Source organism: Mustela nigripes, chromosome 12 (genome assembly GCF_022355385.1).
Source record: "Mustela nigripes isolate SB6536 chromosome 12, MUSNIG.SB6536, whole genome shotgun sequence".
NCBI classification, from domain to species: Eukaryota; Metazoa; Chordata; class Mammalia; order Carnivora; family Mustelidae; genus Mustela; species Mustela nigripes.
Window position 1 is genome coordinate 119,125,054 of NC_081568.1, and position 24,301 is coordinate 119,149,354.

Sequence of the window (24,301 nt, forward strand, 5' to 3'; positions counted from 1 at the left end):
TGACCTGTGATGAATTCCTGGCTCTGTGCTCTGTGAGACCATGAACAAGTGTGTGTGTGTGTGTGTGTGTGTGTGTGTGTGTTCTTTCCCAGGTTTGCAGGGCAGAGAATAAGTACCCTATAATTTGTAACTGTTACAATTATGAACACTTATTAAAGAAAATCTCCTTCAAAGATTTTAATCATTTAAATAAAAATAAAATAAAATATTCTAACTTAAGTGCTAATGCTTCAATACACAGTGAGAAATAAATAGGTTTATTAGGTCAGGAGCATAGACTTGACAACATAGGACCTTTGTGGGCCAAGGGACGATATTCTGGAAGAGTTATCTTGGAAAGGCCAATGAGGAGGTGAGTCTTCAGGTAAACTCTGAAAGTGACTTTTGAAAGAGGGGAAGAAGAAACAACTTTCATAAAAGCATCCAAAACCGTGCTCCTGGGAAATATAACCTAAAAGGTAGATTAGTCTTCACAGAGAAAAGTGTATTTTTAGGCTTTCTTCCTAGGAATGTTGTGGAAACGCAATCTAAATCGAAAAGGTAGTTACTCTTTCTAGATTAAATGTCACAGTCAGAATTCACATTCGCCAGGGACGTTTCTTAGTATAGGAGGAAACTGGAGAAGGCCTGAGCTCATTTTGAACTGGGGTCTTTTTTTTTTTAAGATTTTATTTATTTATTTGACAGAGATCACAAGTAGGCAGAGAGGCAGGCAGAAAGAAAGAGGAGGAAGCAGGCTCCCCGCTGAGCAGAGAGCCCCATGCGATGCGGGGCTCAATCCCAGGACCCCGAGATCATGACGTGAGCCAAAGGCAGAGACTTTAACCCACTGAGCCACCCACGTGCCCCATGAACTGGGGTCTTTTATATTTGTGTCTTACTAGTCCCCATTATGAGTGTTATTAGTTTGCTAGAGTGGCCACAATTTTAGCTAAGACTGGCCTAGGACAATAGAAATTTATTGTGTCACATTTCGGAAGGCTACAAGTCCAAACGCAATGGGTCCGCAGGGCCATGCTGGTTCTGAAGGTGTTGGGGGAGCAGCCACTTGAGGCTGCTGTCCTAGCTTCTCTGTAGCTCCTTGCCTTACAGAAGCATATCTATATAAGGCATTCTCCCTGTGTGCTCATCAATGTCCCAATTTCTCCTTTTTATAACACCCATCACACTGTATTAGGGACCACCCTAATAACCTCAACTTAACTAGATTATTTCTGGAAAACCCTATCTTTAAATAAGGTTGGATTCCGAGATATGGGGTTAAGACTCGAACATACCTTTTTTGGAGGAACCCAGCTAACCCTTAACACTGAGATAAAGGAAATGGATCTAAAGATAAAAAGTGATTTTTGGCTAATATAGCATAAAGTGATAAGCAAAGGAGCTTCTTTGCAATTCTCACCACAGAATTATGCCGATTGAAGTAACAAGTGCAGCCAATGCCTTTGGAGTCTGAACTGCATCTAATTAACAAACAACATATAATGAAACCAGAAGGGTACTGTTGAGCCTGCAGTACGGAGACCTGAGCCGTGAACAGTTGTTGACCTTCCTTCCTAGTTCTGTATATGGCACGAGGCAGCAACAAACCACCCAATGCGGTTTAAAAAGCAAAGTTAAAAATTCTAGGAATTCTGGGGGGTTGGGGGGCTCCGTTGGCTAAGCATCTGCCTTTGGCTCAGGTCATGATCCTAGAGTCCTGGGATTGAGTCCCGCCTGGGGTTCCCTGCTCAGCAAGGAGTCTGCTTCTCCCTCTACCCCTCCCCCAATGTATGCACTCGCTCTCCCTCTCTCTCTTTCGCAAAAATAAATAAATTGTAGAAATTTAAGTGATACGGTTTAATCTGTAAGTTATACATGCACCTAATATAGATTTATTATCTAGAACTGCATTGAACAAAAAGGACTTTGTATGTGTTTAAAAAAACTGAGTAGAATAATAAAAAAAGACAGAAGTGAAAGGTAACTCTTCTCTCCACATCCCTAGTTCTCCCTAGTTCCTCCCCAAAGGCAACCACTACTTGTAATGTTTTGTGTATCATTCCAGAAATAGCCAGCAGAACAAATACATATGTGGTTATATAGAAAGTTCATAAAATAATATATTTTTTAAAGATTTATTTATTTATTTATTTATTTATTTATTTATTTATTTGACTGAGATCACAAGTAGGCAGAGAGGCAGCAGGGGCGTGGGGGGGAAGCAGGCTCCCCGCCGACCAGACAGTCTGATGTGGGGCTCCATCCCAGGACCCTGAGTCCATGACCTCAGCAGAAGGCAGAGGCTTTAACCCAGTGAGCCATCCAGGCACCCCGGAAGTTCATAAAATATATATCTTTTTTATTTTTTCATAATACTAAAATGCTATCTATGGATTCTTCACACTGCCTTTGTCTTTTTAAAGATTTCAGAGCACACACAAGCAGGGGAGAAGGAGAAGCAGGTTGCCTGTGGAGCAGGGAGCCTAATGTGGGGCATGATCCCAGGACCCTGGGATCATGACCTGAGCCAAAGGCAGACGCTTAACTTACTGAGCCACCCAGGCACCCCAAGTTTCTGTCTGTACAGATTTGCATATTCTGACATATCATATAAATGAATAAAATATAACATTTTATAACTGACTAGAATTATTTTTATATTCTCCAGGTACACTCTGAAGAACAGATAGCTGAAGTATCTTAGATTCACTTTTACCACTCCAGATATTAAATCACTCATGTAAAAATATAATCTCAATCCCCCACCCCATGGCATCATATATCTCACCCATATGCAAACATTCCACTCCAAATTCTATGACAAATTTTGTTTTGTATATAGCAAAGAATAAATACGGGGAAGTGGTTAGAAGCACTAAACCACCTGATTTGAATGTTAACACTGTCACTTAGCAGCTGTGTAACCCAGGATAAATTGTTCAACCTCTCTGGGCCTTAGTTTCCTCTCCTATAACAGGAGGAAAATAATGTTTCCTACTTCATGAGGGTGAAATGAACAAATGTATGCAAATATATTCAAAGTCTTTAAAAACTTAAAAGTTTCTGGGGCAGTTGGGTGGCTCAGGTGTTAAGCGTCTGCCTTCAGCTGAGGTCATGATCCCAGGGTCCTGGGATCGAGCCCTGCATCAGGCTTCCTGCTCAGCGGGAAGCCTGCTTCTCCCTCTCATGCTCCCCTTGTTTGTCCATCAAATAAAAGAATAAAATCTTAAAAAAAAAAACAACAGTGAAAAGTTTCTAATACATAGTTGTTCTAATACATAGTAATTACTATATATATATATTTTTTAAGATTTTATTTTTTTATTTGACAGAGTTCACAAGTAGGCAGAGAGACAGGCAGAGGAGGAAGCAGGATCCCTGCTGAGCAGAGAGCCGGATGCGGGCTCGATCCCAGGACCCTGGGATCATGACCTCAGCTGAAGGCAGAGGCTTTAATCCACTGGGCCACCCAGGTGCCCCTACTATATGTTTTTATTTATTTACTGTCACTATCAGCTGTGAAAGCCATTCAGTAGAATTAGTACCCTGGCGTGTTTACATAGTTCTCCTGACCTTCTAATCCTACATAACCAGAGACCATTTCAATTGCAAGTGTCCTTCTAAATTCCCCAGTCTATGTCTTTCATCTTTTGAAGAAGGACGTTTAGCCTAGAAAGAAACCAACAGTGTGTTCTTCTTATGCACCCATAAATGTTTATTGAGGACATATTGTATGCCATGCACAGCCTCAAGTTCTGTGAATAAGACCAAATGACCCTTTCATCAGAGTCTAGCAGTGGGTGCAGATCAACAGTCTGACAGGGACCAAAGAATGTGTTAGTATGCACAACAATTTCCCCTCAGGACCCTCCAGGGAGAATTACATAATTGCAGAAGGAGATGAGAAAAAGAAACAAGACAAGATAACATCTTCTGATTGTTTTTCGGGGAGTTTATAGAAGAACTTTTAGAGCATGGGGGAGATAATGGAAGTAGATAAAAAGAGAAAGGACTTCTAAATGTTTTCCTGAGCGTTCTCATTGTGTGCCCACTCGGGCATTTGCATTTTCAATTGCAGTATGAGGACTGCCCTAAATATCGAAATGTTTTTAGTTACTTTTGGGATACCAGACTCATGTTTCTTTAAATATAAACTGCATTTAGGATTAGACCATGAGTATCTTGGACTTTATATGGACAACAGAGAATTGCAATAAAATGCAATGCTGTGGAAAGTTAGCCCTTTGGGAAAGGAAAGGGAAGAGAATTCCAGGCGGTGGATAAGCGAAGGCAGAAAGGGGAAGAGCCCAGAACGTTCCAGGATCTGAAAGCAGGAGGGCAGGGCTGTAGCACAAGCACAGGAAGGCATAAGGCATTAAGGGCTGTCCAGGACAAATCCTGCAGGTCCTAGGGGGACGTAGTAAGGGATCTGAACTTCATCCTGTTGGACGTAAACAAGCAAGAGAGATGATTCAGATAGCACTAGTTAGTTGTTGGCCCTAGGAATACACTGACTCAGAATTGAGCTCTCTTCATGCACCCATGGACAGCCACAAACTTACAGGAAATTAGTAAGGAAAGCAAAAGACTTCCAGCTTATAAAAAGGCTTATAGCTTTCTAGCAAATAGGGGTGATTTCCACCTACTTCCTTGTTTGCTGCTAGACCTATACATCAATATTTTTTTTTTCGTTTTGCTTTAAAAGCACTAGACAAAATTAGAAAATTTAAAAAAGTGTTTTGCCTTCATTTCTAATCATTCTTTGCGATCAAAATTTAAAATTGTTGTTTCTATGTATCTTGATTGCCAGTGTTAACAGCATGGCCACTGTATGAAACAAATTGTTCTTCAGTGATGCTTCTGGAAAGCCCAAGTCGTGGTAAAATGGGGAGAAATCTAATTAAATGGATAGTATTTTCAGGCCTGATGTTTAGTTAGAGAGCAACCCGACAGCATACTTTAGTAATATTAATTCGCCCCTCCATCCTACCTGCAAAGTTTTCTGGTGTTATATCGCACCGAGGATTGTCATGGATGTGATGAGCTACCTGAATTCCTGTCAGGAGTAAGAGTCCTCATTCCAGCTCCTAGGAGTGCCACCAGGAGACAGTCCTCATCTCTCAGCCCCCTTTGGGGGTTGCCCCAGCTTAAGGGACGCAGCTCTCTCCCCCAAGCCATGCTCCCTTCAGCCATACCCATGGACTAGTGATGCAGGCTCCTAAGGCCTCAGCCCTCTCTCCCCAGCCTCCACCTGCTCCAAAGGGTACCCTGTCATGGTCATTCCCTTCAGGGTTATGGGGGGCTTCTACTGGCTCTGCATCCCATTCGACTTCTCCCTTGACCCATCCTTCTTTCCCTCCCACACGGGTTGATCCCATGAGTCCTCCTGAATAAATCCCTGAAAAGGGGATATGATCCCATTCCTCTTTGGTCCACGTGGACAAGAAACAGGAAGTTCCGTCCTTCTGAAGAACAGGGCCTGAAGGTATTTTGCAAGCGGTTCACTATCAGCAGGCATGAGACAGTAAAGGATGAGAAGTAAACCCTGCGGGCCTAGTTAGAGGTATGTGGGCGACTGAAGTTCTTGTTTGGTAACCGTGAAAACTAAAAAATACTTCATCTGCTGTTTGGTCTCTTTCCTCTCTTTCTCCTCTGTCCCTCCATCTTTCCATCTCCATTCTTTCTCCCGCCTGCTACCCCACCGGCCACCCGCGCGTGAGCCTAGTGTGATCTGAAAAGCAAGGTGTCTTACTTAGTCCACTCAGGCTGCTGTAACCAAAAACCACAGGCTGGGGAGCTTAGACAACGGAAATATTTTTCTAGCAGTTCTGGAGGCTGGAAGTCTGTGATCAGGGTGCCAGTATCATTCAGCGAGGGCTCTCTTCCCAGCTGCAGACTTCTGCTCGTATTCTCACATGGCAGAAGGGGCGAAGGAGCTCTCCTGGGGCAACTTTTCTAAGGGCACTGATCTCCCTGAGAGCCCCACCCTCATGAATTAATCACCTCCCAATGCCCCCACCTCCTGATACCACCACACTGGGCGTTAGGATTCTAATATGTGAATGGGGGGGGGCACAAAATTTCAGAAGCTCCTCCACCCCTTGGCCTCTGGTACCTATGTCTTTACTAGCTTCCTTCTGCCCCACTGTAGCTCCTTCTCAGTTTCCCACTGGTTTTTTCTCGAGACTCCATCCTGCCTTTCTTTTTCTCGTTTTACATGTTTCCTGATGAGAAGTGATGAGGTCCTGCACAGCTACAGCATTAGCGGAGATAAAGAGAAGGTACGAAGTGGAGGATACCCAAGAGAGGTTTCAACTCCATCAAGTCAAGCATGAGGGGAGGAAGGAGCCCTGGAGCTCTCCTCCTCCCCAGAGAGCCCACCCCATGGTCAGAGTGAGAAGTCCCTCAAGATCCTATAGCGCTCTAGGCATACCTCGGCCAGCCCTTACCCTTATCCCATGGTCATGTGATGGGGAATTTGTCTGTCTTTCTTCCTAAATTGTGAGGTCCCCAGCACCTCCATGGAGCTTGACACACTGCAGTCATCCTGTTACTGAGTAAATAAAAGAATAAAGTACTTAAAATGTGTGCAAATAGGGGCGCCTGGGTGGCTCAGTGGGTTAAGCCGCTGCCTTCGGCTCAGGTCATGATCTCAGGGTCCTGGGATCGAGTCCCGCATCGGGCTCTCTGCTCAGCAGGGAGCCTGCTTCCTCCTCTCTCTCTCTCTCTGCCTGCCTCTCTGCCTACTTGTGATCTCTCTCTGTCAAATAAATAAATAAAATCTTTAAAAAAAAATGTGTGCAAATAAAAATATAGTAAAAATTGCCATATATATTTCAAATGATCTTCCCTAAGATGCTCAACTGCTGGTCGTGGTATCAAAGTTCAAATGCTTCACTGACCTCAAGAGAAAGTGAAAACACCACCCTCTTCTTCAACTTATTTGTAATTCTTCTTGACTCATAGTCATCAACGCATAGTTCAGCCCATAATTGTTCTGCTTAAGTGACTTCCAACCCTTCAGCAAAGCCTGAAGGCTAATGTCATGATCTCTTACAGATTTTGATATCAATTATATCACCTAGCACGGTAGCTCTTAGTAAACAGTAAATGGGCAAATGGATTGATTACTCCTAAACTTGGACCAGCAGCTACAGCCACACCCGTAGGCTCTTTTGCATTTCCTGAACAGCCCCACCCTTTCTACTTCTGTCCATATCCCACCAGCCAGCCTGCCCACTCAAGCCTCCTCTCCCTTCCTAAAAACACCCAAACCCAGACAACCCCAAAGTCCCAAAACACATGTGTACTTATTAATACCTAACCATCTTTCATTGTCACCCAAACGATCATAAAACTGACTGGTTTAAGTTCAATTTTAAATACTCCATTAGAAAACACCTCAAATTTTCATCAACAAATCATTCTTCTTTCAGACTTAGAATAAAGGAGTCAGGGTTCTAAAACCTGAACCTAGGGCCTATAGGCTCTGAAGTAAGGAAATGTTTCTGGTTCCTTGGCCTAGAGATGGAGCTGCCTATCCTCTGGTCCCTGCAGCTTGTGTGCGTGTTTAAATTACTGTAGGTGTTTGGTCGCAATCATAACGTCATTTTTTCAGGCTTATGACATATTTTCCCCAATTATGAATGTAATTCACGCCACCAACCGATTTTTCTTGAGTGGACAATAATAGACTCTTTATCTAAATTATTTCATTTTTCTGCATAAATTCTCACACTGTAGTCTGTTTGTTGGAAATACTAGTTACATATATAATACTTAAAGCCTTTTAAGAGGAAATGCATTTAAATCCCACCTTGCTGGTAACTTCCCTCAAGAATGCAGCTAGCCAGTAAAGGAAGTCAAAATCAAAAAATGAGAGGGGAGAGAGAAACAAGAATTCATCCCGCCAAGCTCAGTATATAGCATGACAAATCTTTTCCTACAATCTGCCTTTTTCTCTCTCCAACTGTCTAAAACACAGCACTACAGAGAGCGGTCACCCCCAGGTCCAAAGTGTCAATCCTATCCCAGGGAAACAGGCTTTTCCAGGCAGGTCTGATCACAAACCCGCAAAACTGGAGGCCGACAGTCTCAGCAGATGAACATTTTCTACACAGGCCTGTTGTAGTTCACTTCCAAGTCCAAACCAGGAAGTGCTGTTTAAGATGAGTCAAAGACTAAAAACACTTTGGCCTCGGAAACAAAACCGACCAGGCTCCAGAAATGCTATAAGGGTTTAAATTGGGGACTGTTCTTCCGTTTGAGTTGGAGCCTAAGTTTTCCTACCTATAAGACGTTTTAAACTTTCAAAATCACTACCCCCTCCCAAAAAAAAAAAAAAAAAAAAAAAAAACCAAAGTGAGATGACATAAAACATACACAGGCGAGCGTACACACCTACACAAACACACACACAAACCCCATGCACAGACCAATTTGTTTCTGTGATCCTCTTCCTTATCTAGACGGTCCAGGCTTGGGCCAGATTTGGGTTGGTAAATTCTCCTCCAAACTAAACCAGGCAGACGGCAGAAAAGGTGTTTAATTCTGGAGATGTTTTAAGGAGAAGGGACGAGGCGTAGCCCGGCCACGCCCTGGTCCCACTTTCCCGTTGCACAACTGAACGTTCTGTCCTGGCAAGTGGAAGGAGGGACCCTGAGACCTCCAGCCCCTCCTCCCCGAGACCACGGGTAGCCGCGGAGACCGGGGAGGACCTCCGGGTGAAGACAACGGGGCCGAGGGTGTTAAGTTTTAGCCCCGGGAGCCCCGGACCGCTACAGCGGGGACAGCAGCCAGCAGCGGGCAGGAAGGGGAGGACCCGGCCAGGCAAGGGGGAGCCCCCGCGCGGGCTCGGGGCTGGGTCGGAAAAGCTGCCTCACGGGCGCGCCCTCCTGCCCCTCCGCTGCTTCCCTCCCTCCCAGAGCGCCCCGCCCGGGCGTCCCTTCTAGTGTCCGCAGCGCCCTCCCGGAGGCACCGTTTGCAGCGGCCTTGCGATGTCTCAGCCGGGCCAGAAGCCCGCTGCCTCCCCGCGGCCCCGGCGCGCTGCAGCGGCCCGCCATACCCAGGAGGTGAGTGTCGCTCCTCCCGGAGCCGCAGGGCGGAACGCTGGGAGGACCCCCTGCCTCGGAGCTGGGAGGACCCCCTGCCCCGGAGCCGTGAACCACCTCCTCCGGCCGTAGCCTGCCTGGCCTCCCGGCCCGTGCGTCCCCGCCCGGGCCGGAGAAGGGCGCGGGGCTCGGTGCCCGACGCAGGGCAGGTGGCTGGAGGTGGCCGGGTTTTCCCCACCGCGGCCAAGTGAGCTGGGCGTGGCCCGAGCTCCACAGGGGGTAGCCCGCGTCGGGAAAAGTTAGGTGGTGAGAGGTGGGTGAAGTAAGGACAGGGGTGCAAGGGGGGGGAAGTTCATGCGGGACCCCCCAGAGTGGGTGGGGTAGTTTAACTGGACCACGGACCCCTCTCTCGGGTGTAAAATAAAGCCCAAGCTGCAGGGCGTGGCTGCCTGGAGCAATAAAACAGCTTCCCTAACTGACCTCGAGCCAAATCGGGCGGGGGCGGGGTCAGCCGACGGGGGCGGGGCCTGCTTCAGACACCGCCCAGGTGCCCTGCCTCCGACGGCTTCAGGGCTTGCAGAGCTCAGAGCCCGCCCGCTCCAAGGCAGGCGCAGTGATAGCCCGGTGCCTGCTGCTCCGCACCCCGCGTCCTCGCCGCGCCCTCCGCCGCGCGGCTCAGAACAAACCGGTTGTCGCCATGGCATTCGCAAGCTGGTGGTACAAGACGGTAAATAGGAGCGGTCGTGCTTGGGCAGGAACGGGAAGGGAATGTGTTTGAACCCCTTGCCTTTCCGGGAGTGAGGATGAAGAAGTATTGTCCGGGTTTTGGCTGGGAAGGGGTGGGGACCAGGTGCGACCTCCTCTCTGGACTGGAGGTTAGGCTCTGGGAGAGGCCGAGACTCACCCTACTGTGGTATGCAGGCGCGCGCCCGAGCGTGCGAATCGATAGGAGCCGATGCAGGAGGCTCTCTGCTGGGCTCACCAGTTGAATGGGGCAGGAATTGTTGCTGGAGGAATTCCGCCCCTGGATGCGGATTCCTGGATGAACTCAGCTCGCAGAGAGCATAGATCTAGAGTTTTTAACTTGTAAGTAAAGCTCGAAACTTTTAGAGGAGATGTTCTCGGACGTGCGTTTTCCAACACGAAGGAGGAGAGGCAGCCCCGAGGGGTGGCAAGGAGAAAACCCAAAGTCCGAGGAGCAGAAGAAACTGAGATCAAGACCTTTGTTGAGAATGAGACAGAGAGAGCAAGATCTGTTCTGTACTTTATTCCACAAAAAATACGCAGAAGGTGTGTTGATGGGTGACATCAAAATAATTATTTCCCATTGATTGATGTGAGAATTTCAAAAACTTCGTTTAAGTACACCTCTTTCTCAGCTTGTGGTATTAGGAAAAGCAAGGTTATTGTGATCCAGACACTCTTTAGAGAGAAACCTTATATTGGAATCAGTAAACTGTGTACACAGCAGAGAATAAGACGGTAGTTCTTTTTCTCAAAGGGGAATGAGTCAACCTTTCTGAACCTGTTTTCACATCTGTAAATGGGGATGATAATAGGCACCACATAAGGGTTTGTGAGGACTGATAAGATTCATGAATCAAAGTACCATACCCATATAGCTTCTAATGATTGGAAATTTCGGCTTCCCTATAGATATTTCATTGTAATTGTTTCTCATTACATTTCCTGGACTTTTAAAATGTGGTGTCTTATTTATGCACTGAAAGCAAAAGTTTGCTTTGAGTCATTATTGTCCTAAGGTTCTTATCAAAAGCACCATATGAATTATCTGCAGAGATGGATGGCAGTATTTCATAGTTAACATCAGACTTTTCAAATTTATGATTCTCTAAAGGAAATTATGTTGGAATGTTTGAAGTAGTTTAAATCACTGCCTTTAAGCCTGTTTTTTTTTTTTTTTTTTAATTTTTTAAAAGATTTTGGGCGCCTGGGTAACTCAGTGGGTTAAGCTGCTGCCTTCGGCTCAGGTCATGATCTCAGGGTCCTGGGATCGAGTCCCACATCGGGCTCTCTGCTTAGCGGGGAGCCTGCTTCCTCCTCTCTCTCTCTGCTTGTCTCTCTGCCTACTTGTGATCTCTCTCTGTCAAATAAATAAATAAATAAATAAATAGATTTTATTTATGTGAGAGAGAGCATGTGAGTGGTGGGGGAGGGGTAGAGGAAGAGGGAGAAGCAGACACCCTGCTGAGAAGGGAGCCCTGTGCAGGCTCAGTCCCAGCACCCTGAAATCATAACCTGACCCAAAGGCAGGTTATGCCTGACCGAGCCACCCAGGCACCCCTAACCCTGTTACGTTTAGGTGTAGTCTCTCATTTTGCTAAAATCTCTCATAATTCAATTTGGGAACTACTATAAAATTTTTTGCCTCTTAGAATCAGCAAACTGTCTGTGATGAGCTTTGATTCTTCCCAAACCAGTGCCATCTGGAAGAAATGTTGTGAGAGTCACATACATACTTTAAAATTTCCTAGTAGCCACATTAACAAAAGCAAATACAGGTGAAATTAGTGCTAATAATACACATTATTTAACCTGCTATATTCCAAACATTATTTCAGCATATAATCAAAGTACAGACCATTGATATATTTTAGATCTTCTTTTTATATTAATTTTTCAAAATCCAGTGTTTATTTTATACTTATAGTAATTCATACTTGCTACATTTCAAGTACTCAAAAGGCATGAAAGGCTAAGGGCTATAGTATTGGACAGTATAGCTCTAGACATGGCTTCCTAATCATTTTTGTTTGATAGTTATGAGGGGGTGATCAAAGACCATTTTGAGAATTAAATGAAAACTACTGACCATTTTCCCTTAGCAAAATACACACACAAATGCACAAAAGCTCACCCATAAATCCTCTAAAGGTCCACGGAGCCAATTTACAACACCGTATTTCACATATATATAATATAAATTATAATATGCAATAATATGATATTATTAATATATGATATTAATATGATATATAGCATTATATACTCTATAATATAATTACATAGTGCTATTTATATATATTATATACTATTATATAATAATTATATACTATATAAGTATATGATTTATATATGTATTTTAATCATGTTTGTCATATATCATATGTGTATGTATATATATTCTATATAGGTAAATATTAATATATACATTAATATATTAATATATATTAATTATTGGTATATCCTTCTGGTATATCCTATAATTAAAGTATCTGGTAAATCCTATAATTAAAATATCTTTGTTAAGATTCTTTAAATACTGAAAAAGATTGTGAATGACCTAACTTTAAAAATCTAGGCAGAATAAGATAAAATAATTAAAAGATGTATTTATGATGTTTGTTTAAGGAAGTGCTGCCTATAAAGCCAGTCAGTGAAACACATTTCAGTGTGTATTTTCACACTGAATACCGTCAATATCATTTATCTCATCTTCCAAAGAATTATGTGGCTGTAGAAAAAGAAACCAACAGAATAACTTAAAAAAGCTAGATCTGAAAAAATTCCGATGAGCACTGTAATAATGATGAAGTGTGAAGGAGAGTCAGTGGTTGACATCAGGAATCACATTCCTGAGTCATAAGTAGACTTGATTAGGCCATGTTAATTAAAGATGTTTCTTAGTCTAATTAGAGCCATGAGCCCAGGGTTGGCATGATCAAGGAGCACAGTCATTTGGGAGGCCCCATCGTCGTGGCCAGTCTGGGAAGAATGTCAGAAGCCTTCCATGGCAGGACAAACCACTTGGTTGCAGTGACTTTTAGGAGTAAGAAATGCAAATAACAGACTCTGAACAAAGTGCACAGGCTTGAGAGAGTCTGGCAGAATAGAGGTCAGACACAACTTTGCCCTTTTGGTTGCTGTTTCGAAACTGGTTTGCTTCCCATTGCAGATAAGACTTTTAAATTGAGAGTATCGGGACGCCTGGGTGGCTCAGTTGGTTGGACGACTGCCTTCGGCTCAGGTCATGATCCTGGAGTCCCGGGATCGAGTCCCGCATCGGGCTCCCAGCTCCATGGGGAGTCTGCTTCTCTCTCTGACCTTCTCCTCGTTCATGCTCTCTCTCACTGTCTCTCTCTCAAGTAAATAAATAAAATCTTTAAAAAAAAAAATAAATAAATTGAGAGTATCATCTGAGGATGTTATCTTATCAGTTTTGGCACTTCCCAGAAAGTAAATTATATTCTACAAGCACTTTTTATAACAGTGATGTAGCTTGCTGGGGTGGAAACATGGGTGGCCTCTTGAGATTCTAAGGTGGGTGGGTAGGCGTTTAGTTCTGAGCAGGTTGTTGGGTATAATACAAGCCTTCTCTCAGCAGCCCTTCTTTTTTTTTTTTTTTAAAGATTTTATTTATTTTATTTGACAGACAGAGATCACAAGTAGGCAGAGAGGCAGGCAGAGAGAGAGGGGAGGAAACAGGCTCCCTGCTGAGCAAAGAGCTCGATGTGGGGCTCGATCCCAGGACCCTGGGATCATGACCTGAGCCGAAGGCAGAGGCTTAACCCACTGAGCCACCCAGGCGCCCCTGAGCAGCCCTTCTTTATTCTATTCTTTTTCTTGAGATTTTTTTGTTTTATTCGTTTGTTTAAATTTCATGGTGGTAAAATATACACAGCATAAATTTTTCCACCTTAACTGTTTGTAAGTGTTAAGTGGAATTAAGTACATTCACATTTTTTTAAGTGTCATTTGTTCAAATAATCTTAAATACACGCAATGTGGCATTTGAACCCAGAGCCCCGAGATGGAGAGTAGCATGCTCCTCCAGCTGAACTGCAACCATCACCACCATCTATCTCCAGAACTCCACGTATCTTGCAAAACGAAAACTCTTAGGCCATTAAAAATAAATCTCCATTTGGCTTACATATATCTGCTTCAATAAATAGCACTGTGTTCAAGTATCTGTGTTGCTTTTTTTCTCATAGTCTTTTTTTTTTTTAAGATTTTATTTATTTGTCAGAGAGAGAGAGAGAAAGCAGCAGGCAGAGGGAGAAGCAGGCTCCCCGCTGAGTAGGGAACCCCATGTGGGGCTTGATCCCAGGAACCTGGGACCATGACCTGAGGCGAAGGCAGAGGCCTTATTGCTAGAGCCACCCAAGCGCCCTGCTTTTTATTTTTATTTTTTTTATATTCTATTGTAAAAATAAAAGTGTATCAGGTGTCTTTCAGTTAAGAAAAATGTGAAATAACTCCACCCAATTAACACTATTTATGTAAGTTGCCTTCTCATTTGGAGGCGGCATTTATCCCAGGGAGAAAGGGATCTATGGTTAGAGTCTCCTTAAAAAAGCATGGAATTCATTTTGACTGCTGAGAACTTACAGAACACAAAAATGGTTTGATAAAGGCCAAGTATGGTCACAGGTAATTATTGTTCACCTGCTATGTGTCAGGTTCTGGAAAGAGTTCCATGGAGGGGCGCCTGGGTGGCTCTGTGGGTTGGGCCTCTGCCTTCGAGGGGTCGTGATTTCAGGGTCCTGGGATCGAGCCCCGCATCGGGCTCTCTGCTCGGCAGTGAGCCTGCTTCCTCCTCTCTATGCCTGCCTCTCTGCCTGCTTGTGATCTCTCTCTCTCTTTCAAATAAATAAATAAAATCTTAAAAAAAAAAAAAAAAGTTCCATGGGCATAGCAACTGTGCATTTCTCATAAATAAAAATCACAAGGGCATCCTAATGATTACTCCAAAAGCAACAAAGTAACTGTTGAAATTCTCATGGCATCTCTTACTTAGAGAAAATTCAGGAAGTCTTAATCCAGGTAAATCCCAGAAGCTGAACTTGGAAAAGAAGCAATCGATGCTACCTCTGAAAACTGGACAAAAGGAGCATGCCCTTAACAGTGTCATCTTGACTTATCCATGAGAATGTTCAAGTGGTAGGAAAAAGCATACATAGGGTTTAGGAGAAACATTGGGATTTCAGAATTATGGCCATGCAGTTAATCCTTAAAATGTGTTGTTTATATGAGAATCCCAGAAAATTATCCTATAATTTTAGAATTTGATAACAAATGTTTTTAGAGGAGCAGAAAGATACCATGTATTAACAGGCCAGACCTTTTACTTATTTCTTATATTCTTATATATTCTTATATTTACCTATTACTTATATTCTTGAGTAATTATTCTCCATACATTTCTTAGCACATGGTAGCTACTCACCCACTTTTTAAAAATAAATCAGTTCTATTCTTCTCTATGAGTTAAGAGTTTTTAGTGTGAAAGCCAAGAGAAATGGCTAAGATACTGCCTTTAGGTGACTCAAGGGAGATACATATGCTTGAGATAAGAGGCTTCTAACTTTTTCAAAACTTTTTGTTTATCACAGAAGAGAGGTTAATATAATGAACTCTTCATATACCCATCATCTTTAATAATTATCCGCGTGGTAGTATTGTGCCACACAATATTACTTCTTCTTCTTCTTATTTAACTCCCAGCCCCACCAACATACCAGCACGCGCGCGCGCACACACACACACATGCACGTGCGCACGGGCGTGCACACGCATATACACACACACCTCTGTGTTCCAAAGTATTTAATTTTGTGTTATGTTATTTTCTAAATTTTTTTTTACAAAGAGCGTGCACAAGAGCTAGCCTGAGTGCAGAAGGAGGTTGGGCGATGGGGGCAGAAGGGCAGAGGGAGAGGGAGAGAGAGAATCTTAAGCACGGTCCACATCCTTCCTGGAGCCCCACGCAGGGCTGGCTCTCAAGACCCTGATATCATGAGATACAACCTGAGTTCAAATCAACAATTGGAGACTTAATCTACTGAACCCCCCAGGCGTGTCCCTGAAGTATTTTAAAAATGGGGAATTGCACATTTAAGGGTCATGCCTGTGACCAGTTTGGATGGGTTGTTTGGAAAAGGAATTCTTTATTCGCTGTGCACTTTGTTTCCTTAGATGTAATACGGAAATGGGAGACAATATAATACACAACCGTAAGAGACAAAGTACTAAACTCAAATTTATCAGATGAACCTGGTTGCTTTGTACCTAGAAAAAATAAGAAACTAAATTCTCTGCTCTAACATTTATAGTCTTAGAAAATGAAACCTTTAAACCTTTGCTTACATTTCTTATTCATTTTACTGTTTCATAATTCAGCACAATCTTGTTGATGCCAGAGAAAAACAAGGGAGTGGAATAACTTTTATTGTATTCTTAAAACGAACTAGGCAATGGGCCAGGCTCCTCATTAACATCAGCTCCTTTCAGAAATATGTCAGCCCCTGGGCTATGTACTATTAGCTTCATTTTACAAGTAGAAAACAGAAAGGTTAAATTATTTGCCCAAGGTCACATAGCCTTTCACAGCCAAGCTTTTTCTGTCCCATCTGAGTTTGTCAGAGAATGGAATGCAGGGAATCGGTTACCCAGGTAACAAGAGGATGGGAAGCCAACTGGGGAGGGTGAGGCAACCCAGAGATTAGAAATTTCAGGAAGCGGCTATCATTTCTGTGCCGAAAGGACTAGCAGAGAGCTGGATCTCCCTGTGGAAACTCCCAACTGCAGCTAGCCCTTCCTGCAGAAGACATTTCTACAGAGCCTTCCAGAGGCAAAAAGGAAGGGGAAAGGCTACCCTCTCACCACCTCCAGTCTCCTGTCTCTGTCTCCCAAGCCCGAGACCATCCATCCCAAATATCCCTGGTCCAGGGAGCACGGGGAGCAGGGCCCCAGGGCAAGGAATATACCTGAGGGTAGAAAGGCCCAGAGCCGCTCCAGGGAGATGGTTTTAAAGCAAAACCAACTTTACGTCTTGGTCCTTCTATTTGTTTGCTTGAACATTACTGTTTTAGCAAGCAGAATACACACAAGAATAAATATTAAGGAATTTTGCTGGATATATCAATGTATACGTTATCTTTTAATTTTTCAAGCTGGTTTTTTTTTGGGTGGGGGATGAGGGGGAGGGACCTCTTTCTTTTTTATCTAGTTTACTGACCTGAACGGAGTAAAAGTACTTCTCAGGCAGTGTTTAGAGGTTTATAGAAATAACAGTCATTCAGTCAAGAAGTATTTGTCACTCCCCTACCACAGGGCCAGAAAAATAATAGCTTGCCCTCTGGTTGGGAAGACAAAATATACATTTATGAAGGAATCAGTAAGCAAGAGAGTATAAAATAAAGTTTTCATTTGTTTGCTTAAGAAACTAAGAAAATCGAGACTAATGAGCAGATAGGAAGATACAATGTGCCATAAACAGAGCAAGGCTCAGAATTAGTCAGGAAATGCTGGTGTGAACACAGGGCACCTTTCTTGAGCAATCAAGAGTTTACCTAGGAGCCCCAGAGCTGCCCTAGCCTGCCTGACCAGGGGAATCTCCCTGTGGATGCCAACTCAGTGGGGTGGTTTGAAGAGCAGAGCCTCTGCTTCCTGTCACCAAGCCCACAGATCTCTGCAAACCAGTCGTCTCCGGTCCTGGCTGCATATTAGGATCAGCTGGGAAATCTTAGGAAAATACATCTATGCTCACCCAACTCTAGACAAACTGATTTCCTACACTCTGGAATGAGTGTTTCCAAGGGTCCCGGCTGCTTGTGATCTACACTGAAGAATGAGACCTACTGCTAAGTGAGGGCTTTCTGACCTTAAGGACCTCCAAACGAGCTTTTCTTACCATATGCAATGGTGTGCAGCTGAGCTCTGTGTATGAGGAAAGTCCAGAGGGCACCAAGATAACCTTTTATTGCTTCACGATTTTGCCACAGCTCTCACTGGACATGCAAATATTGATCTCTGTGGCCTTGCCTGCAAGTTGAAGAAGAAAAAAATTTTGAGTTGTTTTCAAATAACAGTTTTTATTGTTTTTTCAAACAATTTTATTAAAATATAATTCACGAACTGTGAATTCACCCCCCAAAACATGCAGTATAATTCAATGTTTTTTAGTGTATTCACAGAGTGGTGCAAGCATCACTTTTATTTAATTTTAGAATGTTTTTGTCATCCCCTAAAAGAGAACTCTGACTTTTTTTTTTTTTAAGAAGCAAAGGTATTTCAGAAGCACACAGCATTTGCACTCTCTAAGTTGGGCTTCCACTTGTTGAAACTGGTTTTTTTTTTTCTGTCTTCCATCTTTTATATATGTGTAGAAGTTTGCTTTTATTTTCTTCTGTGTTACCTATGCCCTTGTGCATGTGGGTAGTGGTGGGGAGGGTGCCCAGATGGCTCACTAGCACAAGTCTTCCGCTGGGGGGCGCTCACAGGCTGCCGGTCCTATTGCTCTTGGCTCTTGATCGCCACCACCACCACCACCCCCAGCCCCCAGCCCCCACAGGTTTGCTGTGGCAGAAGATTTTAAGCATATAAAAATCTTTCTCCTCCAATGAGGACAGAGGGCAGTTCTGCTTGCCAAACACACAGTGATCCACAGGGCTGAAAACAGTTTGGAATATTATTATTTTTTGAGGGAAGACGGTGGAATCCCTTGCCTGCTTTTTCCCTGCTTCTGAACTCCTGCCTCTTTGATCTTAACTGCACGCGTTGGCTGTCTTCTGTAGCCTTATTCTCCACATGCAGTTGCTACTGCATTAGGGTTGGCATCCTGTGCTTCCAGTCTTTTCATCTCCAGCTAATTAATACAGGGCTGAATTTACAACCAGGGCTGGTTTTGTTTGTTTGTTTTAAGATTTTATTTATTTATTTGAGAGAGAGAGACAAGTGAGAGAAGGAACACAAGCAGGGGGAGTGGGAGAAGGAGAAGCAGGCTTTTGGCTGAGCAGGGAGCCCAGTGGAGGGCTGGATCCCACATGACCTGAGCCAAAGACAGATGCTTAAGGACTGAGCCACCCTGGCATCCCCAAACAGGGCTGTTCAATTCATTTTGTAAAGCAAACCAGTTTCAGAATCCATAGGTTCTATTTTGGTTTGTAGTTTTCATTTTAGAGTACTGGATTGAGGCTTTCTTGATCTGAATCCCAAGATCTCTGCTAGCTTTTCACTAGGTCCAGAGTAGCCCAGTTTCTGGCCCATAGAATATAATCCGGATATGTGGTGTGATGGAGGAGTACCTCACTTTCAGATCCTCGATTTCTTTATCTGTAAACGAGGCGTCAGTATGTACCTCTGGAGCTGCTGTGGGGGGTGAAGGGGATCTCTTACGGGAAGTGGTTAGCACGAGGCTAGCACAGAGTAAGTAGAAGCTTGGGACATACTGGTTTCCTTTCCCTCATCGGAAAAGTCCTCTGTGGGACATGGGGAGTTAGAGAGGAGAAGGGAGTTGGGGGAAATTGGAAGGGGAGGTGAACCATGAGAGACTATGGACTCTGATAAATGATCTGAGGGGTTTGAAGGGGCGGGGGGTGGGGGTGGGAGGTTGGGGTACCAGGTGGTGGGTATTATAGAGGGCATGGATTGCGTGGAGCACTGGGTGTGGTGCAAAAATAATGAATACTGTTATGCTGAAAATAAATAAAAATAAATAAATTAATTTAAAAAAAAAAGAAAAGAAAAAAGAAAAGCCCTCTCTGGGCTTCCCAGTTTTGTGGTTCTCTTTCTGGACCTAGCAGTGCTTTCCTTCTCCATGCTTCTCTCACCTCTCCCCACCCCACCCACTGAGCGTGGTAGTGGACACAGTTTTCTCTCTTGCCTCTTGCAGCATGTTTCCTAAACTGGATGGAATCTGACAGTAATCATTCCCAAATATTTCATTGCATCAGCTCAGTCATGTAGAAAGTGTGTAATTATGCCACGAGTTCAATAATGAGGCATTTGGTATTAACTATACTCAAATTTTAAAAAGATGATAATAATAAATTTTTAAAAATAAATAAAAAATCAGATACTTTGACTCTCTGTCAGGGAAAAGATAAAACTGATTTTACATTGCTAATAGATTGCTGACTATTGAATAAGCCCTGAAAAATGGTCCGGGCAGTGGTTCATTCATCAAGTTGCTATTTACTAGAAATTAAGTAGTGTTAGGTAATTCTTGTTAATTCTCTTAAGTGATGATGATATTGGAGTTACTTGGAGAAAATTCTTCAATTTAAGGAGATGTTTAGTGAAATGGTCAGGGGGTAAAGTTTTAGGATACCTTCAGTTTACTTTCAAATGCAGGTCCATATCCACATACAGATAGAGAGATAGATCCATCTATAATATATGCAAATATGGCAAATGTAGCAACAATCTTAGTAGTTACTGGGTCTAAGTGGTAAGAATATCAGTGCTCATTGGATTATTCTTTTAATTTTTCTGTGTGTTAGAAAAACTTTATAATAAAAGGGTGGGTTGGGGCCCCTGTGTGTCTTAGTTGGCTAGACATCTGACTTGAGATCTTAGCTCAGGTCTTGATCTCAAAGTCATGTGTTCAAGCCCCTTGTTGGGTGTGGAGCCTACTTTAAAAAAAAAAAAAAAAAAAACTAGGTTAAAAATAAAACTGGGAAGAGGGGCACCTGTCAAATAAATAAATAAAATCATAAAAAAAAAAACCTGGGAAGATAAAATCCATAAGTTTCCTAAAAAATGTTCTCATTTGATTGTATTTTTTATGTCATTATACCTCTTTATGTTGTAAAAAATGCTTTATACTGAGCTTTATATTTTTTATATTTTGAGCATTTAAACGAAAACAAGTAACTGATAGTGTTGGTTAATCTGTGGGACTGAAATTTTCGAACATCCTGAGGAAATGACTTTCCAAAAACTTTTATATTTATTTATTTATTTTCATTTTTAAAAGTAAGCTGTATGCCCAGTGTGGGACTTTAACTCATGATCATGAGATCAAGAGTACATGCTCTAAGGACTGAGCCAGACAGGGGCCTCTTTTAAAAATTTTTAAAGGGGGCACCTGGGTGGCTCAGTGGGTGGCTCAGTGGGTTAAGCCTCTGCCTTCAGCTCAGGTCATGATCTCAGGGTCCTGGGATGGAGCCCCACATCGGGCTCTCTGCTCAGCAGGAAGCCTGCTTCCTCCCCCTTCTCTCCCTCTGCCTGCTTCTCTGCCTAGTTGTGATCTGTGTGTGTCAAATAAATAAGTAAAATTAAAAAAAAAAAGTATAAGAATTTTTAAAGAAAAACATCTGTATACCTAAATTTTAGGGAGAAAGGGCTGTCTGCATATTTACTATATGGCCGTGGGACATAATATATATTAGCCATGGAACAGGAAGCAGAGGGAGACTTTGTGGAGTGCAGGGAACTTTCTAGCAGACAAGAGCAACTGCCTCTTGAAGCTTTTTCCTTTCTAAAGTGGACCACTAATAACTCCCAAGGAGTGAAGGAGGCACTCAGTACATTCAGTAAAACAGTGCGTGTTTTTGTTGCTACTGTCTGCCTCTAATCTGAGAAAGATAGGGATCTGAAGATATTAATAATGAGTGTGATAGTGTTCTAAATTTGCCACTTCTGGAAGAGACAGATCAGGTAAATCTCTCACTGTAGATCCATTCCTCTTAAATTTTATCTGCATATGGTGAGTGATTCTGCCCCCTAGTCTGGCCTTCAGGAAACTTCGAAAACTTAGCTCTCACCATCTAGCACTGATACATGTGTGGGTTTTTAGATTTTTTTTTTTTTCCCAGATTCATTAACTACTCAATACTGATTGCCCTCCACTATGGCCTGGGACAAGGTGAAACGGGCCCTGTACTGGGATTCATTCACCAAGCTCTTGAAGCCTGGGGGTTTTTCAGTGAGTAGATTCCATTCACTGATCAGTGTTACTTTTTGGGAAGAATTTTCCATATATGAAAGTGATTTCCTCCTAGTTTATCACACAGAGAGCTCTTAATGCAGGGTTTCATCCATGTGTCTGATATTTCTTGGATTCATGTTTTAATTAAAATACATGTTGATATGACTAATGAAAATATTACCTTATTCTGTTTAGCATGGAATAGTGACAGTCGGAAAACCTGAAATGCAAAGTGTCCCATTCACTAAGTCTGTGTCCTTATGAAAGATCAGTAAGTTCTTATTCTTAGTGTTTTCATCCCTAAAAATCTCATGAGCCTCTTTTTTTGTATCAAATAAGAATCTGTATTGTAGTAAATAATAAAGAATGATATAAATTATTATTAGTAGTATTACTGTTACTACCACTCTTCTTAATTCAAATAATTCCATTGACTTACATCCCCAGGTTATGACTTGCTTTGGGAAATGTTGTATAATTTTGTATTTTGGCTTTACTGAAGATGGTTGGGATTGAACCCAACTTTGGTGAACTTTTATTTCCTTATAGTTAGGTTATTTTTTCCCACTTTCTTGCATATCCCACAATGTGCAAGAAATGAAACAATTCTTTGTAACCCTTTTCAGGAACATATATATATTTTTTAATTTCTCAACAAAAGTCAATAAACTTTATGGCTTATTTTATCTTATCATCAAGACAAATGACTGTATTAGCTACTTGAAGATTTTATGTGCCACATAAAAATACTTGCTTTCATTCTCACTGTGCTGGTGAGAAAAATAATTCTGTTTCTGGGCATAACGAAATCAAAAAGCCATAATAAATAGAAGTTGTTGCGGGTATGGTCGTCCCCCTGCAGGGTTTGTCTTCCTGGGAGATAAGCAAGGAAGAACTCCGAGGAATTCCCAAAAATCACCAGAAGTGATGGCAGTTTTGGAAGCTGTGGTTCTCCCTTGAGTCCTTGCTGAACTGGGGCTTAAGTATGGCTTTAGGCTCCACATGGTCCGTAGACACCACAACTCCACGAGGAGCCACATGTCTCCCACACTGACAATTTGGGCTTTAAAATTGCATGAGGCATTTTGTAGGAGACGAGATGCCATCTTGGAAGCACCATCAGATCTGTGTCTGGTTAATTACAGACTGACTCTCTACACTCCAAATGAATGTCTGTAGCTCCTCTTGATTTTTGAAAGCCACCCATGTCACTCTAGACTTATCACCATTTTCAGAAGGAAGATTAAAGGGGTCCTTGTTTTTACAGGCTATGTATTTAGCCCTTCAGGATTAAAGTCACTATTATATTACCTTGTAGTACCTCCTTCTTTTAAACATTATCTTTCTTTCTTTTCTTTTTATATTCCTATAGCATGTCAGTGAAAAAACCAGTGGCTCGCCTTCCAAGTCAGGAGAAAAGAAAGGACCAGATGAGGTAATTCCCGCAATACCGGGTTTTCCTTTTCTCTTGCTTTTAATTGTGAATTCTATCTTGAAATAGATAATGAGGTTGCAAAGAGCTCCTACTAGAATATTGGCAAATTAGTCTTAACTAAGATTTGATTCAAGAATATAAGTATAACTCATTAAAAATAAAAATAAAGTGTTCCTGGGGAAAGAACCTTTAGAAATGCTTTCTTTTTTCTTTTCTTTTTTTTTTTTTTTAAGATTTTATTCATTTATTTGACAGAGAGGGAGAAAGAAAGCGAGAGAGGGGACACAAGCAGGGGGGTGGGAGAGGGAGAAGCAGGCCTCCCGCTGAGCAGGGAGCCTGATGAGGGGGCTCGATCCCAGGACCCTAAGATCATGACCTGGGCTGAAGGTTGATCCTTAATGACTGAGCCACCCAGGTGCCCTTAGAAATAGTTTCTATTTAGGAATAGAAGCCAGTTATTCAAGGTGGCTTCCCTATAGGAATTGCTGAACCTTAAATATTTTGTTGGTGACATGACAGATTTACAGGGAGGAACCAAATGCTGTAATGGAAAAGGACATCTTTCTTCCCGGGGGTATAGTAGAAGAAGGACAGTGATTGCTTGTCCTTATTCAGGTTCATAAACAAATGGGAGAGAGAAAGACTGTTTATATTTGGATCAATTCTGTGGAAACAAGAGTAAAATGGAGCCTTTCCACTTGGGGGTGAGTTTTTGTTGACACTGAATTTCTTCCTCCTGATGATGCTCCTTTATGTGCCCTGTCAACACTGGCCGACATCTCCATGGACAGGTCCTGTGAATGTGCTGTCCTTCCAAAGGGTACTGGAAAGCATACATTGACCATTATGTTTTTCTCTACATTATCAAAATGTTTTTAGAAATTTTGATCCTTGAGGTACCTGTGTGTGTGGTTCAATCAGTTAAGTTTCTGCCTTCGGCTTAGGTCATGATCCCAGGGTTCTGGAATGGAGCCCCACATCCGGCTTCCTGCTCAGTAGGAAGCCTGCTTCTCCCTCTGCCAGCCACTCCCCTTGCTTGTGCTCTGTCTCTGTCTCTCACTCTCTCTCTCTCTGACAAATACATGAACAAAATCTCTAAAAGAAAAGAAAAAAAAAGAAATTTTGCTCTTCTTTTCTGCAATTTTGTAATATTTAATA

General features: G+C 42.6%; 1 protein-coding gene and 1 long non-coding RNA gene across 9 annotated transcripts in view; one reads left to right on the forward strand and one right to left on the reverse strand.

Moving 5' to 3' along the window:
* LOC132028814 (uncharacterized) overlaps nt 1-8,508 on the reverse strand; it is a 38,112-nt gene extending 29,604 nt beyond the window's left edge. The window contains exon 1 of the long non-coding RNA XR_009407559.1: nt 8,418-8,508. This is a non-coding gene — a long non-coding RNA (uncharacterized LOC132028814). The remainder of the gene's footprint in view (nt 1-8,417) is intronic.
* A 273-nt stretch (nt 8,509-8,781) lies between these two features.
* The window catches only part of CAST (calpastatin), a 113,132-nt gene continuing 97,612 nt past the window's right edge, over nt 8,782-24,301 (forward strand). For 2 of the 8 annotated variants that reach the window (XM_059418269.1, XM_059418275.1), the window contains exons 1-2: nt 8,789-9,053; nt 23,081-23,143. In XM_059418269.1, coding sequence (XP_059274252.1) covers nt 8,979-9,053; nt 23,081-23,143 — 138 coding nt within the window. In that variant the 5' untranslated portion in view covers nt 8,789-8,978. Of the gene's footprint in view, nt 9,054-9,615; nt 9,760-23,080; nt 23,144-24,301 lie in introns of those variants that run through there. The other 6 variants (XM_059418273.1, XM_059418276.1, XM_059418274.1 and 3 more) reach the window with 5 other exon arrangements.